Source organism: Spermophilus citellus (genome assembly GCF_964194105.1).
Source record: "Spermophilus citellus genome assembly, chromosome: 3".
Lineage (NCBI taxonomy): Eukaryota > Metazoa > Chordata > Mammalia > Rodentia > Sciuridae > Spermophilus > Spermophilus citellus.
In genome coordinates this window covers 196,584,290-196,609,733 of record NC_138184.1, presented here as the reverse complement: position 1 = coordinate 196,609,733, position 25,444 = coordinate 196,584,290, and the positions used below count along the sequence as shown (strand labels likewise).

At 35.3% G+C, this 25,444-nt stretch overlaps 1 protein-coding gene across 1 annotated transcript in view; it reads right to left on the bottom strand.

Moving 5' to 3' along the window:
• The window catches only part of COL28A1 (collagen type XXVIII alpha 1 chain), a 167,454-nt gene that overhangs the window by 129,923 nt on the left and 12,087 nt on the right, over positions 1-25,444 (bottom strand). The window contains exons 6-11 of the mRNA XM_081286546.1: positions 24,179-24,232; positions 22,334-22,375; positions 18,673-18,699; positions 15,225-15,269; positions 13,006-13,050; positions 11,967-12,020 (exon numbers count right to left, since the gene is read on the bottom strand). Coding sequence (XP_081142672.1) covers positions 11,967-12,020; positions 13,006-13,050; positions 15,225-15,269; positions 18,673-18,699; positions 22,334-22,375; positions 24,179-24,232 — 267 coding nt within the window. The remainder of the gene's footprint in view (positions 1-11,966; positions 12,021-13,005; positions 13,051-15,224; positions 15,270-18,672; positions 18,700-22,333; positions 22,376-24,178; positions 24,233-25,444) is intronic.

Here is a 25,444-nt window from a genome sequence, read left to right as displayed (position 1 = left end):
CTCTCAGGCATCTGGCCCTATAACATGATGATAGGAAAAAGGATTCCAATTGCTATTGATTTCAATTGTCCTTTTTAATACTGCTAAGTTTTTTTCACTTATTAAAATAATATATTGTCATTGTAGAAGACCTGTCATGTATTAAAAAGCATACATTTAAAGAAATTTTTAAATTACTTATCTATAATTCCTATTAATTTTTTGTGTGTTTCTTTCTAGTTTTTGTAAATACACATGAATCTTTAATTTATGCTAAGGAAGAGTTCTGAATACTCTTGTGTTTGAGTTAATGAATACTTGCTATTGAAAATTTCATTCAACAAAAAATAAAATTTTCATAAAACCAAAGATTTATCTCTTTGTGCATGCAAACAGAAAAGTGGAACATAAATTGAGACTAGCCTTCTCTCAGATTAAGGGAAATAAAAAACTTTTCATTAATGTTAAAATCTCCCTTTGCCCTGGAGACTTGTGATTTTGCAGGGGACACTTAACAATCAGAGCAATATGCTGTTAGTAAGGGAATTATTTTAGAGCAGTTGTTAACTTTGAGCATTGCAAAGGAGAATGAGAAGGGACAAGAAGAAATCAACTCCCCAAAATATATACCCAAACTCAAGATAAATTAAAACAAAAGAAATATGTCTTAAAATAAGTTGCCTGAGATAGGCACAGTGGTGCACAACCATAATCCCAGTGGCTCAGGAGACTGAAACAGGAGAAGGATTGCAAATTAAAGCCAGCCTCAACAAAAGCAAGATACTAAGCAACTCAATGAGACCCTGTCTCTAAATAAAATATTTAAAAAGGGCTCGGGATGTGGCTCAGTGGTTAAATGTCCCTTGGTTCATTCCCTGGTATCAAAAAAAAAAATCAGTTGCCAGAATTTTTGATTTTTTGGCAAATAAGTGGTTTGATATAAATGTATTTACTGATCATGCTATTTAGGACAAGTCAATCTGGCTGATAAATCAACTAGAATTTACTTTTTAAAAAAATCCTTGGGTTGTACTTGATTTTCTGTGTAGTTTAAATCTAGAGTGGACACACCACAGCCATTCTTATTTTACATGTTCTTCTCTCTTTTTATAATATCAGACATAAAAATTTGCAATAAATTTGAAGCTGATTTCTTAACATCAAAGTAAAAGTAAATGCTAGAAATTATTCAACTTTCTAGAGCAAATTTTTTGCTTCAAGGAACCTTTATTTCTTCTTTCTTTCTTTTACAACTTCTGTGCTCTCCACTCAAGTTGAAATCTCCTTGTAAATTGTAGAAGTCCCACATGAGGGCCTGTTGCCATCACTCTGCAAGTCAACACAACTACTTGTTCTGTGGAAGGTTAGGAAGTAAATACTGAGAATACAGTTCCTAAACTTAGAGAATACAGTTCCTAAACTTAGAGAACTGGCTCAAGAGATGCACCATCAAAAAACTGCAATAATAATTTTAAACCCTAAGTTCATTTATTTTCTTTTCTATACTTCCTATATGTACTTTTGGTTTTGTAAGAGGTGATAAGGTATTTAAACTATGCATCTGGTAGTGAGCTTGAGGATTTTTGATTAGTGGGAGCTCTTCCCTACTCAGTACTTAACTACAGGTTTGATCAGAAACAAACCAACAGCACAGGTCTGTGACAAAGTTTCTTCTGACTACTTTCAAGGCATGGTTTGGTTGTTATATTAAATGTGTGAACCAAGAAATCAAGAGAAGCAACTCTGTTACTCCTGAGTCTATGGGTTCCCCTTAGGCTTGGCCAAGTACCAAAAGCAACTGAGAAATTTTTTATTATTACTTTTTTCAAGGGAAATACAGGGATCCAAAGATTTTAGAGTGAAGGCTTTCCCTTACTTGAACACAGTCCTCAGAAACATATCTTCACATTTCCTTTGCTTATATTGATTTCTCAGGAGCCTAAAATCTCAATGTAGGACCCACTGACCAACATAATTATTGTTTTCCCTTGACCTTTCCTATAAAAACTCTTGTGGTAGTAATGGAGATGATCCTCATTGTAAAAGATGATGTTGAGACGAGACCAAGCATGGTAGGAGAGGCAGCACTCTACTTGGAATAGTTTTCTGGAAATTTACTAACAACACACCCTGGGTAATACTATAGGCTTGATTCCTTTCCTGCTATTATTCCTGCCCCCAACCCTCACCAACACACACACACACACACACACACACAGAGAGAGAGAGAGAGAGAGAGAGAGAGAGAGAGAGAGAGAGATTGCATACCCACAATACCTACAGTACCAACTGTACTTATTTCTTGACTTCACTTTCTTTGATGACCAGGGTCAACAGGTGAAGATAACAAAGAGGAGTGGGTTAAAATAACCCCAAAGAAAGTCTTGTTTCATAATATCTGTGATTGTGAATATACATGAATGTGACTGTGAACAGGTATGGGAGCAATGAGACCACCTTAATCCTCCTCAGAAACTAAGAACACCCCTACTTCTATGGACCTCAAGAGCAGAGGAAGCCCATGTTTAATGAGACCAACTATTTCATTATCTCTTTTAATCTTATGATAATCCTAGAAAATAGGGTTTGATTCCATTTATACTGTAGGAATATAATCTTTATTTTTTAATTGACTTTTCAGCATGCAGGGAATCTATGGGATGTGGGAGGTATGGCTTTGGAATTATCCCTGGTTCTATCACTTACTAATAATTTGAACTTTTGCAAGATCCCCAAATGAAAAATGATGATGATTATATCTGCCTTGCAGGGTGGTTGAGAGGATTCAAGATATTGTGTGTAAAATAGCTGTTTAATATATGTAGATTCAATTGTTATTCACCATGTCTTTGTTGACCAAGCTGACGCCAGGTTTTGTGCTCAATAAAAGGTCTGGTGAATAAAAATCTATACCTATAATTGAGTACCAGTTTGCATAATTAGAGACATAAATCAGATTGCGCCTGCACTTTGCAGAAGTGTACAATCTGGCTGGAGATACAAATGAATATGAAACAAAATACAAGCATGTAAATTATCTATAATAAAGATATTAACAGAGCATACAAGTCTCTGAGACAGAAATATTTAATTCTGCCTCAAGGAACTGAGAAAGTTTCATGATAATGAGGGAATACTTGAGCTGAATGAAGAGGTAGCAATCATAGTGAACCTGGTGGGAAAGAAAAGGAGCAAAAGTTCAAAGAGAGGAAACTGTGAGGCATAAAATGACATGAAATGTTCTGCAGAAAGTAAGTACAAGGAGCCAGAAACAGAGTGACAACTGGGTCACTATCTGGAGCTGCACTGTCCAGTGGAAATACACAGTGACTATGTATGTAGATTAAATTTTTCAATAGTCTTATTAAGAAGATAAAAAGAAACAGGTGGACTATAATTAATAAATATATTTCACTTAAAATATCTAAAATGTTATTATTTCAACATGGAATCAATATTTTAAAAGCATTGATGCTTATATTTTTCACTAGTCTTAATACTAAGTCCTTGGAAACCCAGTCTTATTCTGACAGCAATCTCAGTTTGGATGAGCCACATTTCAAATGCTCAGTAGCTACATGTGGCTACTTTGTTAGACAGTTTCATAGAAATTAAAGAGCCTGGAGCATCGGGTCAGAATCATGGACAGTAACAACATTTAGGTGGAGGAAACATGGAAGTTCTAGCAAGACATCTTGCAGGAGGCTAGAGGAAAGGAGCATTTCAAAAGTCATTTCTAAAGACAGACGTAGTACCTTTCACTCACAGACTTGGTCATCCTCCAGTCTCTTCTACCTAAGGAAGGGGTTCACAATCTCTCCTGTGTCAAACCAGAATTGAGGGGACTATTCTTCCTCTCTTCCTCCCACCATGTGTAATGATTATATCCCAAGTACATGTCAGTATGCTTCCTAAATGTGTCTCAAACTATCCCCTTCTCCATCTACATCTCTATAGTCTACACCAAAATCAAAACACCTTTTGTTCAAACACCATCAATGTCCTTATAATATCTTACCTGCACACTCCAGTTTGTTCCCTCCTTTGCTATCAGATAAATCTTTTAATTTTAGTCTGAACAAAACCTTTCAAGGCTTTTTCCTTTGCTCATAGGATATAAACAGAGCTATTTACATGGTATGATCATACTGTCTCTTTGGTTCCTTGCCCTTGACTTACTCCCTCCTGCCACAGGATATTTGCACATGACACTCTGTCTGGGATGCTCTTACCTCCCTCTTATCTGGTTATTCTTTCTCATCTTTCTTATACTAATTTAAGAACCATGGCTTGAAGGAGGGTTTTTCTGATCAGGTGAAATCTCTATTGTAGACACTACAGTATAAATAGCACCATTTTTCTCTTTTTCTGTATACACACTACATTGGCAACTTTGCCCAGTAGTTATATGTGGCTACTTTGTTAGACGGTTTCATAGAAATTAAAGAGCCTGGAGCTTTTGCATTTCTAAGTGTGTTAAAAGCCTTTCCACTAGACTATAGGCAGGATGCACGTAATTTCACTTTGCTTTGCATTTTCAATGCAAAGCTAACTACTGTCACTCACTCAACCACTCATGCGTTAAACATTTACTGAACATCAGCTAGGGAGTAAGGATCATGCTAGCTGTCTAAGACAAACAAAAGGAAAACTTGGTCTAAACCAGGAGAAGTTGTGTCTGTAAATGCTTCTTTAGGGTCATATAAGTTTCAATCAGGAGCAGTTGTACATAAATTACATAATGATATCAAGGGCCTATTAAACAGTTTCTTCTACAAACTCACCTAAGATAAAATTAGTCTCTTTTCCAGCTGAAAAAGTAACAAAATCACAAAATAGCTTAAGGTTAAAGAACAGTTAGGCAAAAGAAAACCCAATCCCCCCCATTCCTGGAACTAGCTGTAACCAAAGCAATCTTCTTTTTTTCTAAGACAATAAATGGTTATCCAATTTATTGAAATACTGAGTTGTTTAAGAAGAGAAATTTACCTTTTCTTGGATAATACAATTATGAATAATTTAATCATTCCTTGGGATCTTTTTAACATTATGATAAAGATATATTCAAACCATTTCTCAGATATGGATGACACCAGCTGTACTGTATGCTAAGTCTTGTGGCCCTGATGCTCATGCATTCCAAAGGGAAGAAAGTGAGGGACAGTATTTTTGTAAGTGCAGAGTGGCTTGAGCACAGCCAGGTTCCATCCTCAGCTGAAACTCCATGAAGTCATGGGTACATACAGAGGCTTTGGAGGAAAAATCAGAAAAGTCCCTTTTCAGAAAGAAGGAAGGAAGGGAGTGAGCGAGCTAGTGAGTGAGCATGTGAACAGGGGATAAGAAGATAATATTTATCAAGTACTTCTTAAGTCAGGCTCCATTTTTGTACCTAATTTCTCGTTTCAGAGGAAGTGTGTGTAATAAAAGGCTATTTTCAGAAAACATCAGAATAAACTTGGTCTACATTATTGTAAAATAATATATATTGTCGAATTAACTGCTTCATAAAAATTACCCACACACAAGGTTCTCACTATGAGACAGGTGCTCAGTGTTATATGTTCTAAAATAGCACAAGGGAAGGTGGAAGAAGAAGGCAATTTATCTATAAAGATCAATTAATACATAATACAATATCACAGTGTTTTTAACTACTTGAGGATTTAAATAAGGTACTTCACCTTGGGAAAAGACTTCAGGGATATCTCCTTATGCTCTTTGGCCCTAACTCCACAGCTCTAACGCTAACAGATGGTCCATCCATGCCACAGTCCATCCCTAACTCCCAGGAAAGAGTATCTTGTGTTTTAACTCATCTGATCCTCACAACTGTAAGAGCTGGGTGCTGTTATCAACTTGCCACATGGACAAGAAAATGGAGTCATAGGAAAGTCAAGGAACTTGCCCAAATCACAGCGTTAATAAAGCCAAGGCCTGGTTTCCATCCCAGCAGTTTGGCTTTAAAACAATGACAAACTGCCTCTTGAGACTTTTCCATTCTATTCTTAAAGAATTTCGAAAATAATTTCATTACAGACTAAACTCATTTCTTTGGAATTGGATGAAAACTACAAAACCAGATAGTTGTAATCTATTTATAACTGAAGGCCCATCATATGAAGACAAAGATTCTCTAAAAGGAAAAATATGAGCCAAGATGAAACATGATCTATACAAACGTACTCACTTGCATTTCAGGTACATATGTCTACCTTCTCTCTCTCTCTCTCTCTCTCTCTCTCTCTCTCTCTCACACACACACACACACACACACACACACACACACACACACATCATAGCCCAGCTGCTAAGGACCATATGTATCAGAGATTTGCATGGAAATCATCTACCTTGAAGCTACTGGCTGACATTCCACATGTTCTGGCAGCCACTTCTCGTTGTCACTGTATCAGTTGTCTCATGTCAAATGAGTTAATAAGCTCATTTAGAGTCCTGGTGGGCAGATGTGTGTACAGGTCACAGCACTCTCCACAATAAGAATTGCTAGATTACTAATGACTCTTTCCTTTTAATTAGGCCCAGTACAGAAATAGCATTTAGACTTTGACATCTCTGAAGGAAAAACATTCACGTAATTTGGCTATGATCTTCCTTTAATGGATACTTATAATTACAGTTATAAAAGGATTCTTCCTGTAGATTGAACAGTCACAACTCTGTTCAAAGTTGTTAGCCTGTCAGAAGGACCAGAAAGCCTTATTGTTTTGATAACTAGAAAAGCTGACACGTTCAAGGACCCTGTTTTTTTTTTTAAAGAGAGAGTGATAGAGGGAGAGAGAGAGAGAATTTTTTAAAAATATATTTATTTTTTAGTTATCAGCAGATACAACATCATTGTTTGTATGTGGCGCTGAGGATCGAACCCGGGCTGCACGCATGCCAGGCGAGCGCGCTACCGCTTGAGCCACATCCCCAGCCCCAACCCTGTTTTTAAAAATGGTTTGCAGGTAGTCAATTCTGCTCAGAGTTGTGAACTCAAGATCTTTCTGTTTGATTAATTATTCTTTACTAGAAACTACAGGTACTACATATGTTTCACCTTATTTACTCCACCTCACATTATGAGGAATTAAATATCCTGTAACAAATCCTGATTTTTTAACTGGTTGAAAGCAACATCATGATATTAGGAGATTGTTAGGTATTTGAGTTATATGAGAGCTGAAATAAATCTATACAAGATGCCTGTTTGAGGAGAAAGTTTAAAATTCTGTATAGGTATTCGAATTTGTGGTGTTGAGCTATTTCCAAACCACAATTTGGAAATATTAGTGATATTTAATAGGTTAACCTACTAAAGCTACTAAGCTAAACTTTGGACCAACTTAAGTTTTTAAGTAATTATCAAAACAGAAATGTGTCTTTAAAACAACCAAATCTTCAGTAGTGATTCTTCTGCTCTAGTGAAAATAGTAACTATGAAAAAGTGACTAATTATATAGGCAAAACAAAAAAAAAATCCCAAGTCTTTATGACACTTTTAGAAGAAAGTACAAGTAGAAATAACACATTAGGTTATTATGTGTTATTAATATTATTATGTTATTATTAATAATTATTATGTTATTAATGCATGAAAAGCTTTTAATGGGTCACATCAGCGCTTCACTTACTCTGTATTACCCAAATAGGATGGGAAAATGGTCAACATCCCTGAGTGCTACCTCCCTCCCTCTGATTCCACCGCCATATTCCAATTTCTCTATGGGTTTTCTTAACATTGAAGAAGCTAAATTGAACATAAAGCAAGACCCAATTTCATATGTAAGAGGACTTCAAGTCTTGAAGGCAGAAGAAGAAAACAGGAAAAAAAACTTACAGGAAATATGAACATTCTAAAATAGCACAATGGAAGGGGAAGAAGAAGGCAATTTATCTATAAAGATCAATTGATAAATAATACAATATCACAGTATTTTTAACTATTTGAGGATTTACATAAGGTACTTCATCTTGGGAAAAGACTTCAGGGATATCTCCTTATGCTCTTTTGGCCCTAATTCTACAGCTTTAACGCTAGGATACCTCTGAGTGTCACAGCTGCTTCTATCCATGCCACAGTCCATCCCTAGCTCCCAGGAACACAAAGGCTATCTTGGAAAGAGCAGATTTGCATGAGGCTTGTGAAGAAAGTATGCTTCAGAAATAACCTCAGAAAGACATCAAGAAATGGCAAAAATGACCTAATTTGGGTTGGACCCACCCAATGTTCCACTGGGTTTATTTGTTCACAATTAATTTTGGTAACTTGTTCTCTGTGATTTGAAAGGTCTACGCAGTGAGACATTTTTTTTTCTATTTATGAGAGCTCCTTTGGCAGCCAGATGTGATTGCATCCTGGGCTGCCACTGCAGCCCCATGGAAGTTGGTAGTCTTGGGTTCACAGGGACTCCAGTCTTTCCTCAGAGCCCAGAGAGCGCTGTCTCCTGAGTTACATTTCAGTTTGGTCCTAGGTATAAAGCTTCTTGACCACCGATGTGATTATAATTCCAATTTATTTCACATACAGACTACTGGGATATTCTTCTCATGAATACCTCCACGTGAGCCTTATGTGCGAAAGAAGTTGAGGTGGCCTCTGAGCCAATGTGTCATTCTGAGAAACATCTATGTTTTGTTGCTAAGGCAACAAGGGCATTCAGTGCAGAATAGGAGCTACTTTACATGTGGAAAGTATTAATGACAGAAATGATTTGTAAAATGGCCAGAAGCATATATTCCCTTGATTTAACCCATGTTGTTTTTTCCTTTTGTCCTTTGGCCACCTTTTCTGAAAAACCCTTTGATGAAGAACATTCTACTCCCAGAGCAACAGAAAGTGACTGTAGTTGATGAGAGACCATTCATAAATTCAAAAATATGGGCATATACCATCTAGAAACTCACAGAATCTGCAAATGTTACAAGCCTAAGGTTTCTATTTTAAGGTCTCATAAGAAATACAGTATTTGAAAATGCAAAATTAGAATTGCTGTTTTCTTTTCCCCAAGTGATCCCCTTCCTTCTTTTCCTGTTACTTTCAGATGAACAATATAGTCAAGTAGAAATGCACCTTTCAACAGAGTGTTGTGCTCAGCCAGAATATACTAGAAGAGAAAATATGCAACTTCCATACTGTTCAAAAGTAAAGCATTTATCTCAGAACAAATATTCAGGAAATTCAGCCATTTTTTGTAAAGGGATAAATAGCACAGGGTAGTTAAGAACATACTTCTGGGTTTGAATTCTGATTCTGTCCCTTACTAATTTCATAGACTTGGACCCTTTCCTTAAACTCCTTGTGCCTTGGTAGCCTAATTTGTAAGATATCAACAAGTATTACAGAAATTACAAAATAAATAATCCTCCCTATGCTCATTAGAAAATGCATAATTATGGGCTGGGATTGTGGCTCCAAGAGAAAGCGCTCACCTCGAATGTGTGAGACCCTGGGTTCAATTCTTGGTACCACATAAAAATAAAATAAATATACTGGGTCCACCTATAACTAAAAAATAAATATATTTTTAAAATGCACAATTACTGGATTTTAGAGATTATTTACATAAATTACAATATCAGTTTCTTGAAAACATTTTCTAATAAAATGATAATGGGTGAAAATAAAGAAGCCACTATCTAATACAACATTGTTTACAGGCCAAGGAACGGATTTGTTTATTATGCCTTCAAAATGTAGAAGTACTTTCTGGGATGCAAGATGAAATCATTCCCTGAAAGCTGACTTTTAAGACAACACACTAATAAATGTATGAAATGCAAAATAAGGGTCCACTAATGATCAACGTGACATGGATCTCTAGCTAATGGATCCAAAGTGTAGTAGAAATCATATAGAAAGCAGTAATATTCTAAGAAAGGAAGAGTTGAGAGACCTCTATCTACACTTGTGACCTTAAACCAGAAATAGCACTAGAGGGAGACAGGGAAGCTCACATGCCCTCCTTCCAGCCTCCTAACAACTCCCGACATTGCCTAGAAATGACACCTTTTCAATTGGCAATGATCTTCTGTGTTCACTTGGCAGTGAACTTTGTGATTCAAACCTGAGTGTTAATTTTATGTCACGTATATTTTATTACAATTAAAATTTCAATTTAAAGAGATGCCCTTAGGAAACAGACGAACTCTTCCAATACTTTTGGAAAAAATTACTTCTTTTATGCCTATGCTATAAAACTCAAACACAAAGTGCTATTATGTCAGAAAAATCATAGCCACTCCTCCTTCCCTGAAAAACCCACTTGACTCATTATTTATTAAGAACTAATGCATTGTCTGAATTAAAAACCAAATTTTATTCAGATAAATTGTTCTTAAAAAAAAAACTGGGGCTGGGGTTGTAGCTCAGTGGTAGAGCACTTGCCTCACATGCATAAGACACTGGGTTCAATCCCCAGCACCACATAAAAATAAATAAATAAAATGAAAATATTGTACCCATCTACAACTAAAAAAATATTTTTAAAAAACCACCTAAGTAGTAAGTAAGTCAACTAAACACAAAGAGATATAATCACATGATGCCAGCTTTCTGTGGACCTGTCCTCATCACCACTGTTGCACAGTCACCATTACCACACACACACACTGCTCCCAGCCCAGCACCTCCCAGAGCCCTCAGGAGCTGATGGAGTGGCCTGTGCTTCTAAGGCAAGCCTTTGATCTCCAGGCTTTATTTCTTATTTCCAAAATAAAAGTATTGGGCTGGTATGATCTCTAAAATCATTTATGGCTCAAACATTCTATAATTCTATCGCTGTTACAATCTCCTGCTCTGATCCCGGATTTTAAGCCTCTATTTCACAAACATGAACATTATCATCTTAGGTAACCAATGAATTCTAGAAACATGCACGTGCTATCAAAATATAGATCTTTTGCTTGTTGTGGGATTTCACCTATAGTCAAAGCAATTTCATGAGAACTTCTACTCAGTATTCAACAAGGCATTTCTTTCCCCCAGAGAAAATTAATCAGGGGCAAGCACTGGAAAAGACAATCTCCCCAGATGAAGCTTGAGCCTGCTCCCTCTGAGAAGCCCATTCTATTTTAATTTGCCAATTAAAAGTGGCCTGGGAAATCTCAAACTGTCATTATCTCATTAAAATACTATACTTGTCACTCCCTTTCTTCTCTCTGAAAAGTTAACACTTAAATTGCCCAACTGCTCCTACAACTTAAATCCAATATTGCACCCTTAAAAGATTAGCTTTTTCTAGGGTCAGTTGGGAGAGCAGCTTCTGTAGCTAACAATCGCTACAAATTCCACACAACTTCAGTCACGAAGCCAATACCATTTATTGGAATATTTACTACATCTGTGAAATGTACTAAGCATTGAGAACAGTTAAAAAGAAACCAAAAGGATTGTTTTTAACAAATCAAAGTCACTCTTTTGGGAAAGGGAATCTTATAACAGGTCTTTTATAGACCCCTCTTGGCATCCTCACTTTGTATTTAGTTCTCACTAAACCCCTCCCTGTCTGTCTTGCCTTATGATCAATGGGTGACATTACAAGCAGGGTACTGATAGTTGTGGTTGCTTAATCTCTGTTGGTATAACAGTTATAAGCTCCATTCCTTAATAAACTGTATACTAAGATGGCATTGTATGTGGACAAGAGAATATTTGAATTGTGTTATTTTGTAGTGTTTTTTAGTTTCTAGTGAGCCATAAAATGACTAAAGGACAGGAGTAGGAAAACAATACGGTGAAGAATCTAGATAATGGTTTATGTTTAACAATGTCCCCCTTGAGTAATAGACTAATAAATGATAAAGCTATGCCACTGGCTTCCTGCATTTACTTGATTGATTCTGTGTGTACACCTGCAGGTTATTAAGTATTTCCAAAGATGCTTCCTCAAAGAGTCCATTGATGTCAGTCTAATAAAAACATGCATTACCATAAAGCCATGGGGTGGAAGGCACTCTGCCTGTCTCTAATCACAGGGTAAGATTACCTTATTGCCCTGAAATCCCTTTGGGCCTGGATCTCCTGGAGGTCCACCAATGCCCTGCTCCAAGATGAAAACAAAGAATTAGTTCTGTATACAAAAGGCTAACCAAGAATGAGCCTTTCTTTAAGGTTCCTAGATATCCTGGAGTTAGAAGTCAGACCATATAGCTCAGAGTTACATTGGCATCAGATTCAGTCAAGAAACTGAATGACGTAAAATTCTGAGTTGAATGAACAGCTTCTAAAATAGCACATATGCTGCTCTCAGCATCTTATTAATGAGGTATTTGTTACCTAAACCTGTGTTTCTAAACTTATTCCAATGCCAGACTTTGAAAAAAAAAATTTTCTTTCCTATTAAGCAATTTTTTTTTAGTACCTAAGCCATATAATTGAAATTAATCATTTCCAATAACCAGAAATACTGGCTTGCTCTGACGATTTCAGGCCAAAGCAAAGAAGTTGTTGGCTAACTAGATTCTATGTAGGAAATCTTTGGTAAAAGAACAACTTTCAGAAAACTTTCTGAAAAGTTTAACTTTTCTAAAGTGTAACTTTAGAAGAGACAAGTCCCTAGGCTGGAAAAACAAATTCAGATTATTTTCTGAAATCCATGTAATTTGTCTAAATTAAACAAATTCCTTAAATGATCATTCCATGTTATAGAGGACTAAGTACTTATAGTAATGGAAAAATACAAATATTATAATTTAGAGAAAAGCACAACTCTTCCAATTATAGCAGCAATGCAAAAATACTCTGAATTATTTTCATCTCCTTAAGGTGCTCAGTAAGTAGATTTGCTGGCCAGTACCTGTCTTTAGGGAGCCTGAGTTAGCTAATCAAAACATTAGGAAAGTTGTTTTCAAACTTTGCTGAAAAATTGGAATCATCTAGGGATCTTTAAAAATATTGATATCTGGTTCCAATCTGCAGACATTCTGATTTAATTGGAAGAGGGTACAAGTGGGTAAAGGGATTTTTAAAAAAAAGTTTCCCAGGTGATTCTAATCCAAACCTAGATCTGGTTTTAGTAACCTTACCTGAAGTCCTTTTGGTCCTTTTGGTCCAGATGGCCCTGGAGATCCCTGTGTAATAAAATTAATCGTAAGTATCTATAAATATCTATCTCCTAAGGGCAGTTATTTTAGGTGGGAGGAAAGGGAATGTCATGTGGCAACAGCCAGTCTTCCCTGGTTATCCAAACACCAAAGCCAACAAGTTGAAATGATTATTTAACAAGAGACCTCAGGTCAGACTTTGTCTTAATAAACAAATTCCATGAAAATCCAATTGTACATGTCAGTTTTTAGCCTACACATTGACATTTTGATCAGAGTAAAGCAATTACTTCACAAAATCCTTTAGAAAGCAGCATGCTTGGTAGGATAGTTTCCTTCCAATAAGGAATGTCACTAGTTAACAATTTAGTGAGTTATCATTGTATCTAGATTGCTCTTTTGTCCCTCTTCAAGACATGGAACTTAGCAAAATACTGTTATTTTAGATATTATACGAATAATATCTAATTTCTCCTTTCCCAGATTCCCATTTGTTATGAATAGAGAACTATCAATTTACTTACTCATCTGCCTCATTTTGACATTGAAGTATTTATGATTGCTATTTTAAGTAGTAGTATAACAACCATCTCTGTGTACAAATTTTTGTCCGACTTCTGATTCATTCCTAAGAATAGTTTCCTAGAAGAAGATAAACTGAGGCAGAGACTAGAAACACATTTAGGGTTCTGCATCACTCTCCCTTGCCTCTCCTACCACATATAGAAAGAAACTTCCTCTGTGAAGTTTGTTGTCCATTCCTATCACCTGAATATAGAAAGCACATCTTTATCTTATAGAATATCCATGAAGACTGAATATCATATACTAGTTCAGTGTTTGCTAATCTGATTTGTGAAATAATATTTTAATGTCTTAATTTCATTTATCTGAAAGCTACTATGCTTGGACATTTTTCTCATTTCTCTTCTGTATCTCTTCATGCTCTTCATATATTTTTCTTATAAATTTTCTTATAAATTTGTGTGAACTCTTTGTATCAAGGACCCTATTTCATTGAACATAAGACACATTTTTTTCATATTTTTGTGTCTCTAACATTGGAGATTCTTAGTCAATCACATCATATATTTATACAATCACATCAGATTGGCAGTATTTTCTTTCTTTTTGGTACAGAAAACAATGAAATACATAATATCTGGCATCTTACTCAATGAAAATATATTAATTATTTGTCCACCATTTTTAGTTCATGTTTTTCCAGGTAATGTTTGACTTTGGTTTTTGTCCTGAGTGTCCTTTCTTCTGTATTTCCATGACCCCATGTTCATCTCACATTTTTCAGTTGTCCTCTAGGAAGAACCTCTTCATCATTAAACTTTTCATTTTGCCCAGAGATAATTACTAAGCCTACACTTTGCAGATCCACCTGACCTTTAACTCTATAGTAGTTTAAAAGCTTCCAGAGAGTCTCAAGCTATTTCAAGTGTTTAATTCCATGGACCGGTGTCATTACTCTATCCTCTTCTTTTAACTTTCTGCTTTACTTTTTCTCCTTATCTTCCTCCCATAATTAAAGATATTTTAAAAGTTAGTATCTTGGGGACCTATTGTTAATAGTTCTTAGCGATAATGAAAGCTATTTAGTTTTACTCTGTACTTTCTTGGATCTTTTATCGTTATGTTTTTAAATATTTTCTATATTCTTGTTCTATTAAGAAACTTTTTAACATACTGAATACTGTCTCTAGTTTAAATTCTTCATCGGTGTTTTTATTTTAGCTAAAATAAATTCAAAATTTCAAGCCACTATCCATGCTTAGTTCTTCCAAACTGTTTTTAAGTATTTCTCTAATTTAACAGAGTTCTTCACTCTTTGGAAAGTGTCTGATCTCAGTGTTTACATCTAGAGAGAAAATAGATTAAAATGCAGTGTTGGAGTTTGAATTGACTTTACTGGTTATCTCATTCTTCCCACCATGACTTTGTGTAGATCTGACCTCAAATGTTAAGGTATTGCAGAACAAAGTCTTAATGCCCTATAAGAAAGGCATTGGGCCTTCATTCCCTAGGTTAGGCCTCCTTTTGTTTGCTACTTCATGATCCACATATGTGAAAATTGATCCATTGATTCTCCATCTCTTTTAGAGCCACATAATTCACCCCAGGAATTTCCTCTTAAGAAAACAGACCAAAAGGTATCACAGCTGTTAATATTTATAAAACATCCTCCTTACTTTGTCACCTTTTATTCCTGGTTTACCACATTCTCCAGGTTCACCCTAAAAATAAATGCATAAAGTGAATAAGAGGACATTTACAGACAGTCAAGAGTAGGATTTTTCTTAAGATTCCCAGCAAAATCTTATGACATGAGCGCTCCACGAAAATTCTCTACAATTTTATCCTCAATACTGAGATTTGCATGGGCGTTGAACTCTGAAAACCTTTCTCCATCAGTTGTCCTTAACTTGACAGGATCAAACCAGTGATGCCACCTAATGAGTTGTGACATATTGTTAGAGGAATGAAATTAAAAGGAAAGTAACTGATCATCCACCATGTATTAGAGGGGTACCATGATAAGTGAGCAAGGTCAGCTGAGAGACAGGGGCATAGCAGTGAGCATGCTACATATTTTCCACTATTATGCTCTACTCTACTCTCTTCTCTAGAATGTTGATTAAAAAAACTAACATTGAAATTATGCTTTAGAAATTATTAATGGTTTTAACAGACATTTATGACATTACCTGTCTGATATAGATATTATTAATCCAGTTTTACAGACTGAAAAATTGCAATTCAAAAAGATTCGGAAAATGTGGTCTATATACTTAATGGAACACTACTTAGCCTGCAAAATGGAAATCCTATCATTCATGATAATATGGATGAAACTAGGGGACATAAGTTAAATGAAATAAGCCACACAGAAAGAAAACTGCTTCATGATTTCACTTCTATGGGGAACCTAAAAAGGTTGAACTCACGGAGGCAGAGAGTAGAATGGTGGTTACCAGGGGTAACAGGTTGGAGTTTGGGAGAAATTGCTCAAAGGATATAAAATTTCAATTAGAGAGGAGCAATAAGTACAAAAGACCCATTGAACAACATGGTGACTGTAATTAGTAACAGCATCTTGTGTTCTTGAAAAGCATTAGAAGAGCGCATTTTTAAGTGTTCTCATTACACACACACACACACACACACACACACACACAAATGGTAACTATGTTAGGTAACACATAAGTTCATTAGTTCAATCTAACCATTTCACAATGCATACATATTTCAAAACAACATATTGTATTTTACAAACTATAAAATGTTTGTCAATCAAAATTATTTTAAAATAAAAGTAAATATTTATTTTAAAAAAGGTTAAGTGGTTTGCCCAGATGAGAATTAGGATCTCTGAATACTAACTCATCATATCAGACTTTGAAGACTTCTAGGAGTTAAAAGTAAAAAGTCACATCCAATTAGAAAAATGACTAAACTTTCATAATCATAATAAATAATCTCTTACTTATAAAATGTTAGCATTTTCAAATGCTTTCATATATATTTACTCTGAGTCTCAAATAAATTCTTATTTTTAAGAAAAAGGAACAATTGGAGAGATTAAAAGTTTTACTTACACATACATGCTAGCCTATATCTCCTAACCCAGTGCCTTCAATATTAATTTCTGCTTCTGCTGCAATTTTGTTATCTATGTGCTGTTCTACGACATGCTACTTGGTGTGTCACTATTAACATAAGGAAATTGCACCAGAATGTAATTCAATGCATTGCTTCCTTCATCAAGGAAGTTGTGTCATGGGAAATAACTGTTAGCTGAATTTAACAGTGTTGATAGTAATACAGTAAACTTATATTCTGGTTTAAGCTTTTTCTCATTGCTACCAGCAAACAGTAACAAGACTGGCAGCCAGCCTGAAGACCACATGTAGAATAGCACTCCCCTAAGGAAGGAAATAACAATTGTAATCACCAATTATGGATGCGAAGTGTGTGCCAAAGCCTTTACATGATTGCTATCTCCATAAGTATATCACCTTGCACAGTACATAATGTACATATATAAGATATATGTATATATCCACATATATTCATATATCCAATCATATATAAGGAATATGAAACTCAGAAAGATTAAATTCTTTGCCTATAATCACAGACTTGAGTCCGTAAGACTTCCAGATTCATGTATCAGTCACCATAGCCAAACAGGGCACCTTATCATGGGATATAAGTTATTTCCATTGACCTGGCATTTCTACCCAAGGTCAACCTGGAGTTTCACTGACATCAGGAGCATAAAAGAAAACGGTGTAATTCTTTGAGTCAGCTATCTGTTAAAAAGCAATCTGCTTTCTCTCTACATCATTTTTTTTCAACTTTTGTTTTTTTATTTTATTTTTTAATTTGTTTTAATTAGTTTTCTATGACAGTAGAATGCATTTTGACACATGGCACACAAATGGACCACAAATTCTCCTTCCTCTTGCTGAACATGACTAACTCAGGGAAAATTGAGTCTTCACTCAGAACAAGTTGAACATTAACTTCTGAATGTAAATAGAAAATCATTCTCAAAGACCCAATTAGAAAGCAATTAATTTAGTAATGTTAGATGGAAACAAAATGAGTCAACCACTAAAATATAAAACAGAAAAGTACCAAAAATACATTCAAAAATCCTTTTGGCTAGAATTCACATTCCATTTGTCCAGACAAATTTGTTAGCTCTAGGGTCCTGAGGAACAGCATTTGTTTTGGGGGCAGATTCCCATCAATGAAAATATTGTATTCATGTAATTTGCCTCAGAAAGGCATTTTCTTTTTTTGGTAGGATCATTAGTCCCTGTGGAATGGTCACAATTATATAGTTCTAGGGAGCAAGTACTTCAGAAAACTATAAACAGATTAGCTCTGTTCCTAGCCTTGGATTTCTGATGCTACTTCTCCTAGTGAAATTCTGGTTTGAATGTCGAAGGTTCAGGGTCACTTTTCTCTGAAAAACTGTATTTTCCAAGTGAGAACTCTTTCAGTGAATCTAAAACTCTCCAGAAGGTTATATGAATCTTTAAATATATGTGGGTGTGTGTGCACGTGCACGTGCATGTGTAGAGCTTTCTGGTGTTGATAACTACCTCATTGTTTCAGTCAAGATGGGGGAATTCATATTTTACTCAGCTGTATATAGGATAAATTTATAATTTTATAATTATAAAAAATTTCAACTTTCCTATGTTAAGATTTTTCCTTGCCTCTTCATAATTGAACCTTACATTTATAGTCTTGCAAGCACTTTACAATACATTATCACACCCATTATTCCATTTATTCTCCAACCACCCTGCAAATTAGACAGGACTGTATTACCAGAGATCTTGAGTTGTTCAAGGACTTATAGATACTAAGTACATATCTTGATTCCTCCTGACCCTAGAAACAGCCACCACTTGTTTCCCTCTCAGGCTTGGGAAGAAAATAGAATACAGGAATGATTTTATGTAATGTTTATGTGTGCCCTCCAAGCAGGTTTGGGCCATTTTGCAGGAATTTCTGGGGTATCGGTTACTCAAAATACGATCTAGAAGAGGAGCAGTCTTTTCACCCTGCAGACTCTGTGGGAAGTGGGGAGGTCAAATGGAACCCATAGACAATTCTTACCTTGTCACCCTTGTATCCAGGAATTCCCTAGTTAAAAAATAAATAAAAAAGTAAACCATTATAAAGCAGAATTAGAGGAAGAGTTAGATGTTTTTCATATATAAGGTATAATAAAAACATACCTATACATATCTATGCAGTCTTAGAAAATAAGATAATACACATGTGAACTATTTTACTTTATGCTTGGGAAGCACGCATTTATTGAGAAGGAAAGAACCTATGTTTCCCTACTATTTCTATTCTATTTCAAACATTTTTTTCCAACCCTAATCTCTTACCCTTTGGCGTCAAACTGAAGGAGAGAAGCTATACTGAAAGTCATTGTAAAAGTGATGACCCATAACAGTTCTTTCAAAATTGTTATATTTACTTTTAAACTGTGAACTATGGCAGCTGAGAATGTCTCTCAGAGGCCATTAGAGAAATTGTCTTTGAAAATGAGCTGAGATAATGGCCTTTGGAATATAGGTAAATATCTGTATCTATTATGGCCCTCCTTTCAAATTTAGTTTCAAATATATAACATTGAGAAAATGAATGGTTCCTCTATCAACATGATGAGACAGTGGCCTTTTAAGTTATTGTCTTTTATATCAAGCTGGACACGGGGCCAGCACCTCTGCTGTCTTCTGAGTCAGTCCTGGAAATCCCATACAGCCTTCTCCACTGTGACTCTACCCATAAGCCCTTTAAGTGATGCAGTATTGAATATTAAATGAACCAGGAAGCTATCCACTCTAAGCAAAATTAATCTTTTCCAAATTGGATTTCACACCTCTTTCATACAACTATATTTTTCAAGCACAGAAACAAAATTATATGGCATATTTAAATCAAGCTGGAGAAACCAATGGCGTAAACAAGCTATTATTGCTGTTACATGTGAGTCAGACTACAACATTTTGTCCTGTTATGACTTTTTAACAAAAGGAAACTTCATTAAGGAAATAAACCTTCTTTCCAAATGAGTGGTCCCTGAGGAATAGAACATAAAAGTAGAATTAGTGGAAGACATGATGAAACTACAATTTAATCCAGTTTAGAAATATTTATTTGTTCATGTTGTTTAATTTTTAGGAGTGTGCTTAAAATTAAAGGTCATATTATAGATAACCACCTATAATGGAATTCCTATTAAAACCATTCATGCTAAAAAAGCCTGTTCTTCTAATCTCAGGAACCTTAGGGCACTCTCCACCCATTATAACACATATCCATATTTATAATTCTGTCATCACTTTATATTAAAAGAATTAAGATTATATTTTGGAAGGAGCCATATAGCCTTACAAAATAAAGAAATATTGCTTTTAAGTAGTCTTGTCTTTCTTTCTTTCTCTCTTTCTTTCTCCTCCTGTTTTCTTTCTGAAAATCATGGTCAATTTACTGTTTGGTTGTTATATTAGCTCTTCTTTTTAACTTCTTTTATTCAGGGCATCTTAATTGCTAGTTTTTATATAGTCAAATTTATAATATCCAAAATGGCACCCAAACTGCAAATTTTCTCATTTTCCTATTTCTAGTAATGATACCATCACATTTCAAATCACACAGAATCAAAATTTTATAATCATTTGTTTTTTCTCTCCTTGTTTTACCATTATATCCCTTTAATCCAACCTGTTCAAAATTCTGTAACCGCTTCCTGCTGTACTTTAAACCCACTCTTCTGATCCTGGCCTGCAAGGTCCTATATGATTAGCCCCTGCCTATCTCTGAGGCCTTGTCGCCCATCACTCGTTAACATGTTCTGGGGTTCTTTCCATTTCTTGAGTCTACCAAGCATGTTCCTATCTCTGGGCCTTTGTCTCTGCTCCTTCTTCTTAGACTACTTTCCTTACCTTGTTTTATATTTTCATAGTACTTCTCTGGCTGAAATTATCTATTTTTATGGGTATTTCTTGTTTACCTCACTGAAACACTTGCTAAGACAGGGACTGTCTTACTCACGCCTGAATCCCCAGCACTTAACAGAGTGCCTGGCATATAGCAAGTACTCAATAAATATTTGTTGAATATTTGAGTTAGAGTTAGTCAACACATGTGGTCATTTCCACGACTTCATGGATTCTCACAATATTCTTCTTTTCTATTTTGTCCTTGCTGTAACCTGATATTGTTTAATGTAATGCAAGCCAAAAATGTGAACTACATATATAATATTAAATGTCCTAATAGTCACATTTTAAATGTAAAAATAAGGAGGTGGAATTAATATTATATTTTGTTTATACCAACAGGTTTAAAGTACTGTCATTTTAATATTAAATTAAATTACCAATGAGATAATTTTTTGAACTAAGGCTCTAAAATGCAATGTATATTTTACTCCTACAGCACACCTCAATTCAGAGTAGCCATGTGTCAAGGGCTCGATAGCCACATTTGATTGGTGGTTTTCATACTGGCCAGAGCAGATTGAGCCAAATGTCCACTACAGTAGCAGACCTTCTTCTAAGTGCTTCTCCTTCTCCTTTTTAGAGTCTCATTAGATTAATCACCCCATTACACAGCTTTTGGGTCATTGTACCTCATTAAAATTTCAGGGGCTTCTCATCACCTAGTAGACCCCAGACCTTGCAGCAGGATTGGGCATTTTGTCCAATCCACCCTTCACACTGAGTCTGACAAGTAACCCATCTCACCATTCCCCATCAGTATCCTCCCTCAGATTGGTGTTCATGGCTTTCTCTCCATCTGCCTGTCTTTTCCCCAACTTGTCCTATCTTCGCCTGTCGCAGCCTTGTATCTTCAGGAATCATTCTGTAAAATATACCTGGATGACTCCAGTTTCCTCTCAGTACCTGTTCATGACCTTTTAACAATATTTTGATATTCTGTTTCAAACTGTAGCTATTTGGAATATCTTATCTCTCCTAAGACACAATAAGCTTTTAAAAAATATACTTTTATTTTTATTACTAGTCTGCATCTATCTATAAGAATCCTAAGAAATGTTTCCTGAGTAAAATAACACAAATTTCTGAATGAATGCTTGCTTAATGAGACTGTCAGAGTTTCTATCAGATTCTTTCACAAAGTTAATTAAAAATACCAAGAGAACAGTACTTAAATCTCTTGGTCTGAGTCCAGGGCTTATACCCAAGGGGACAAGCAGAGAGGCACCACACAACAAGGCCTCCTTTTTTTCACTTTCTCTGCTATTTGCTACCCTTACCAAAATGCTCAGGAAAATGAAAAATAAGACATGCACTATATTATTTGTCAAGCAATCTTTGTTATCTTTTAATTTGGGAGATAAGAAATCAACTAAAATGATAAATGTTATTTTGTTTGTAGATTGTATTGACAACAGCATAGTTTAGACCATGTAATTATTATAACATTGAAACTCAACTTATTCTTCATCATGAAAAAGGACACAAGAAATAAATCAAAATGCTTTTGTCATTTGAGCCTTTCACAATTGTCCAGTTAAGCTTCAGGGACTGTCATAGGATTGAAAACCCCTGGTTCCATCAAAGTATGTTCTCCTCACATTTCCATTTCCCAAGGTCATATATGTCTGATTGCCTGCCTGAGTCATCAGAGCACAGGTAGGTGAAAGTCCCCTCCTGAGGGGATCAAAATGGTCAATCCCAGAAGGTTAGCATCCCGAGATCACTTCCACAGGAAGGCATTCCAGTTGTGTACATACCCCAGGACCTCTTTCTCCAGTTTCTCCTTTTTGAGCATCACCCTACAACAAACAAAAATCAGTCAAAATTCCACAGGCTTGCAGAGTGATTATTGCTCAGTTGAATGAATGCATTCAATTCAGAAGTCTCAGACTAATAGGTTAACCCAGTTAGGAAAAATCTTAAGACTACTATTGGCACTATCATATACAATATAAGGAAGAAAACAGCAGCTCAGATAAACTTTGCCCTTTGAGAATAAAGCTAAATATACAGGATTCAGATACATTTTTGCAGCTTAGGACACATCCCAGTTTCACAACATGGTCATTTTTTTCTCAAATAGAGCGTTGTATTTGCTCTGAGCCGTACACCCTTGCTTTTCTCCAAGGGGCTATGGAATGTTTTTCAAAATGTATTTAGGAGTGATTGGTTGATGTCAGCAAGATTTAGGAAAATAAATTATGGAGCAAGAAATTACAAACTAAATACATGACTGGTACACATTAACTTATAACAGGTATTTAAAACAACAACAAACAGCATGATGGCATCAATTCAAGCCTACATAATATGAGTGAATATAGGGTGTGTGTGTGTGTGTGTGTGTGTGTGTGTGTGTGTGTGTGTGATTTAGAATGAACCAAAGACGCTATACATTCCCTTTCCTTGGCAAGCAAGCAATTGCCAAAAATACTTTCATGCATATAACATTATATTTTTCATACTTTCCTAAAAGTATTCTCAGAAATAGGATTGAGTCAAAATTTCAAGTATTTGAATGTCTCCTCTTTATTGCCCAATTTATTCCAAAATATCTGTGCCAAGTTATCTTTGCAATGAAGAGCAAACCGGCTTCACTACCATATCACTATCGTTAGTTATTACTTTAAAATCGCCATGTTAGTTGCTATAAGAAAAGAAATGTTCTTAAAATTCAAAACACCCAAAAAACAAACTAGGTGAACTAGAAAACTACTTCTAATGAGCCTCTGGATTCCAAGTTTTTAAAATGTGAATTATTAGTGTTAAAGGATATCTCATTGTCTTTATTTCAGTTTCTTTCATTACCTAATAAAATTAAATTTTTTTCTATTTTTTTTCTTTATTGGTTTTATGTCCTCTCTTGAAAATTGTGTCCTTTGCTCACTCAATTATTAAAAACTTTATATTTTCTCATCAGTTTTACAAGTTTTTATGTACTATAGAAGTTAACCCAATGTCCCTTGTATTCGGTGTCTTCACATTTTAACTATTATTTTTCACTGTACAGAATTTTGCCTTAAGTTTTCACATAGTTATATTTTCTATTCTCTCTCTTTGTGATTCCTTCAGTCTTTCTTGAATTTAGAACACTTTGTCCCAACAGTAATATAAATAGGTAATTTTTTTTAATCTGTGATTTTTTGGATAGGTATACACATTTAAAAAAAAAGAATTAGAGAAATGACAGATGATGTTCTAGGACAGAGAAAACATCTGGTATAGGTCAGTTATCCATAATGCAGATCCATAAAAAACACAAGTGCCAATGTGAATCTGATATGGCACATGTATTAGTGGTTCATGAAACATTGTCCTAATTAATTTGGGCCATTATTATTCAAGTAACAAATTCTGCTTAGCTAATGTCCCTAGATTTTCTAAACTTACAGTCTAAAACTTTCATATTCTATTTAGAATTTGTAAAAGCAAGCAAACAAAAACAAGATAGATAATACAGGAAGTCAATGTCCTATATTCTTCTTAAAACTCATCAGATTCTTGCCATATATTGCAATGCTCTTTATTTTCTTTATGTTTATTCTTTAAATAAGTCTAGACAGATATACACTGATTTAAAAGAAAGCAGTCTATTCATTTACCGGATTTCCTTTTGGTCCTCGCTCACCTTTAATACCTGGGTTTCCATGTCTACCCTGAAGGCAAAGAGAGAAAAAATTATTTTGAGCAAGTATTCTATTAGTTTTCTTTATCATAATTTATGATCTGCCACATCCCACAAAACAAAGGAAGATTATAAAACCTTCACAGAGATTCAACTCTTTCATCCCTTTTACTACTGTACTATCTCAGATGAACAAATTCTGCAATTGTTTAAAAGCATAATATCTCTTTCTTCCCAACAATTACTTCTTCCCCAAATAATTACTTTTCAGTTGCTTGTAAACAAAATCAAACTCAAAGATTAAAAGGAATGACTTAACAGGCAAAAATATAGGAATTATTCCTATCCTCACTTAATTGTGGACCACTATAGTCCCCCACCTCTGAGTCACTTTTTAAACAACCAGACCAGCTTGCTTGTCTTTGGTCACAGAGGTTCTAATAGGGGACAACCTCAAAAGATAGGAGAAGGGAGCTCCCCAATCCTGTTCCAGAAAAGCACTTTGTTTTACTAGGCTCAAGCCACCCAAAACGTTGCTTTTCTGAAAACTGTTTTGGGGGAGTTTAATAAATATTAAACAGCATAGCTCTATGGTTTACCCCTATTAAAACATAAGTGGCTGAAATTGTCAGCTTAGTTTAGCAACTGTAAACTTTCTTACTCGCACTGTTCATTTTAAAACATAATAGAATATCCTTTCCTCTGGCAACTTTTTATTGGGGTTGTGGGGACAAACAAGTTCATTTCTTAACACCTTCAGTGGTAAGACTGATTTGAAAAGGAACAAGCTTTGGAACCAAGTCTCAAGGTAAAATGTGTCATATTCTCAGATATTCACAAAATGCATTCCCCTCCCCACCCCTAAATAGGAGCATTAGTTCAAAATCGAATCCATGTATTTTGTGAAACATCTCCCCAGGCTTCTGAACTCTAAGGATAAAGTTTGCAATCCCATCAATAAATGAAATGCGTGTTAAGCAGCTTGGATGCTTTCTGATATCAGTCAGAAAAATATTCAGCATCTCTAGCAGTCTTAATGTCATTTCAAATGGTTTCCAGCTACACAGATGGCACTTTTGATCCTAGGCTAGAATGGACGATGGTATCAGATATCGAATCGTCATACTAAATCCCGCCATTTATCTTTGGTTGCCCAGTGATTGCTTCCATTTGACAGAATTTACCTAATCTCCCAAAATGCCCTACTGGCCTCTCCAGGAGACCACACTAAGTTGTTGCTGCA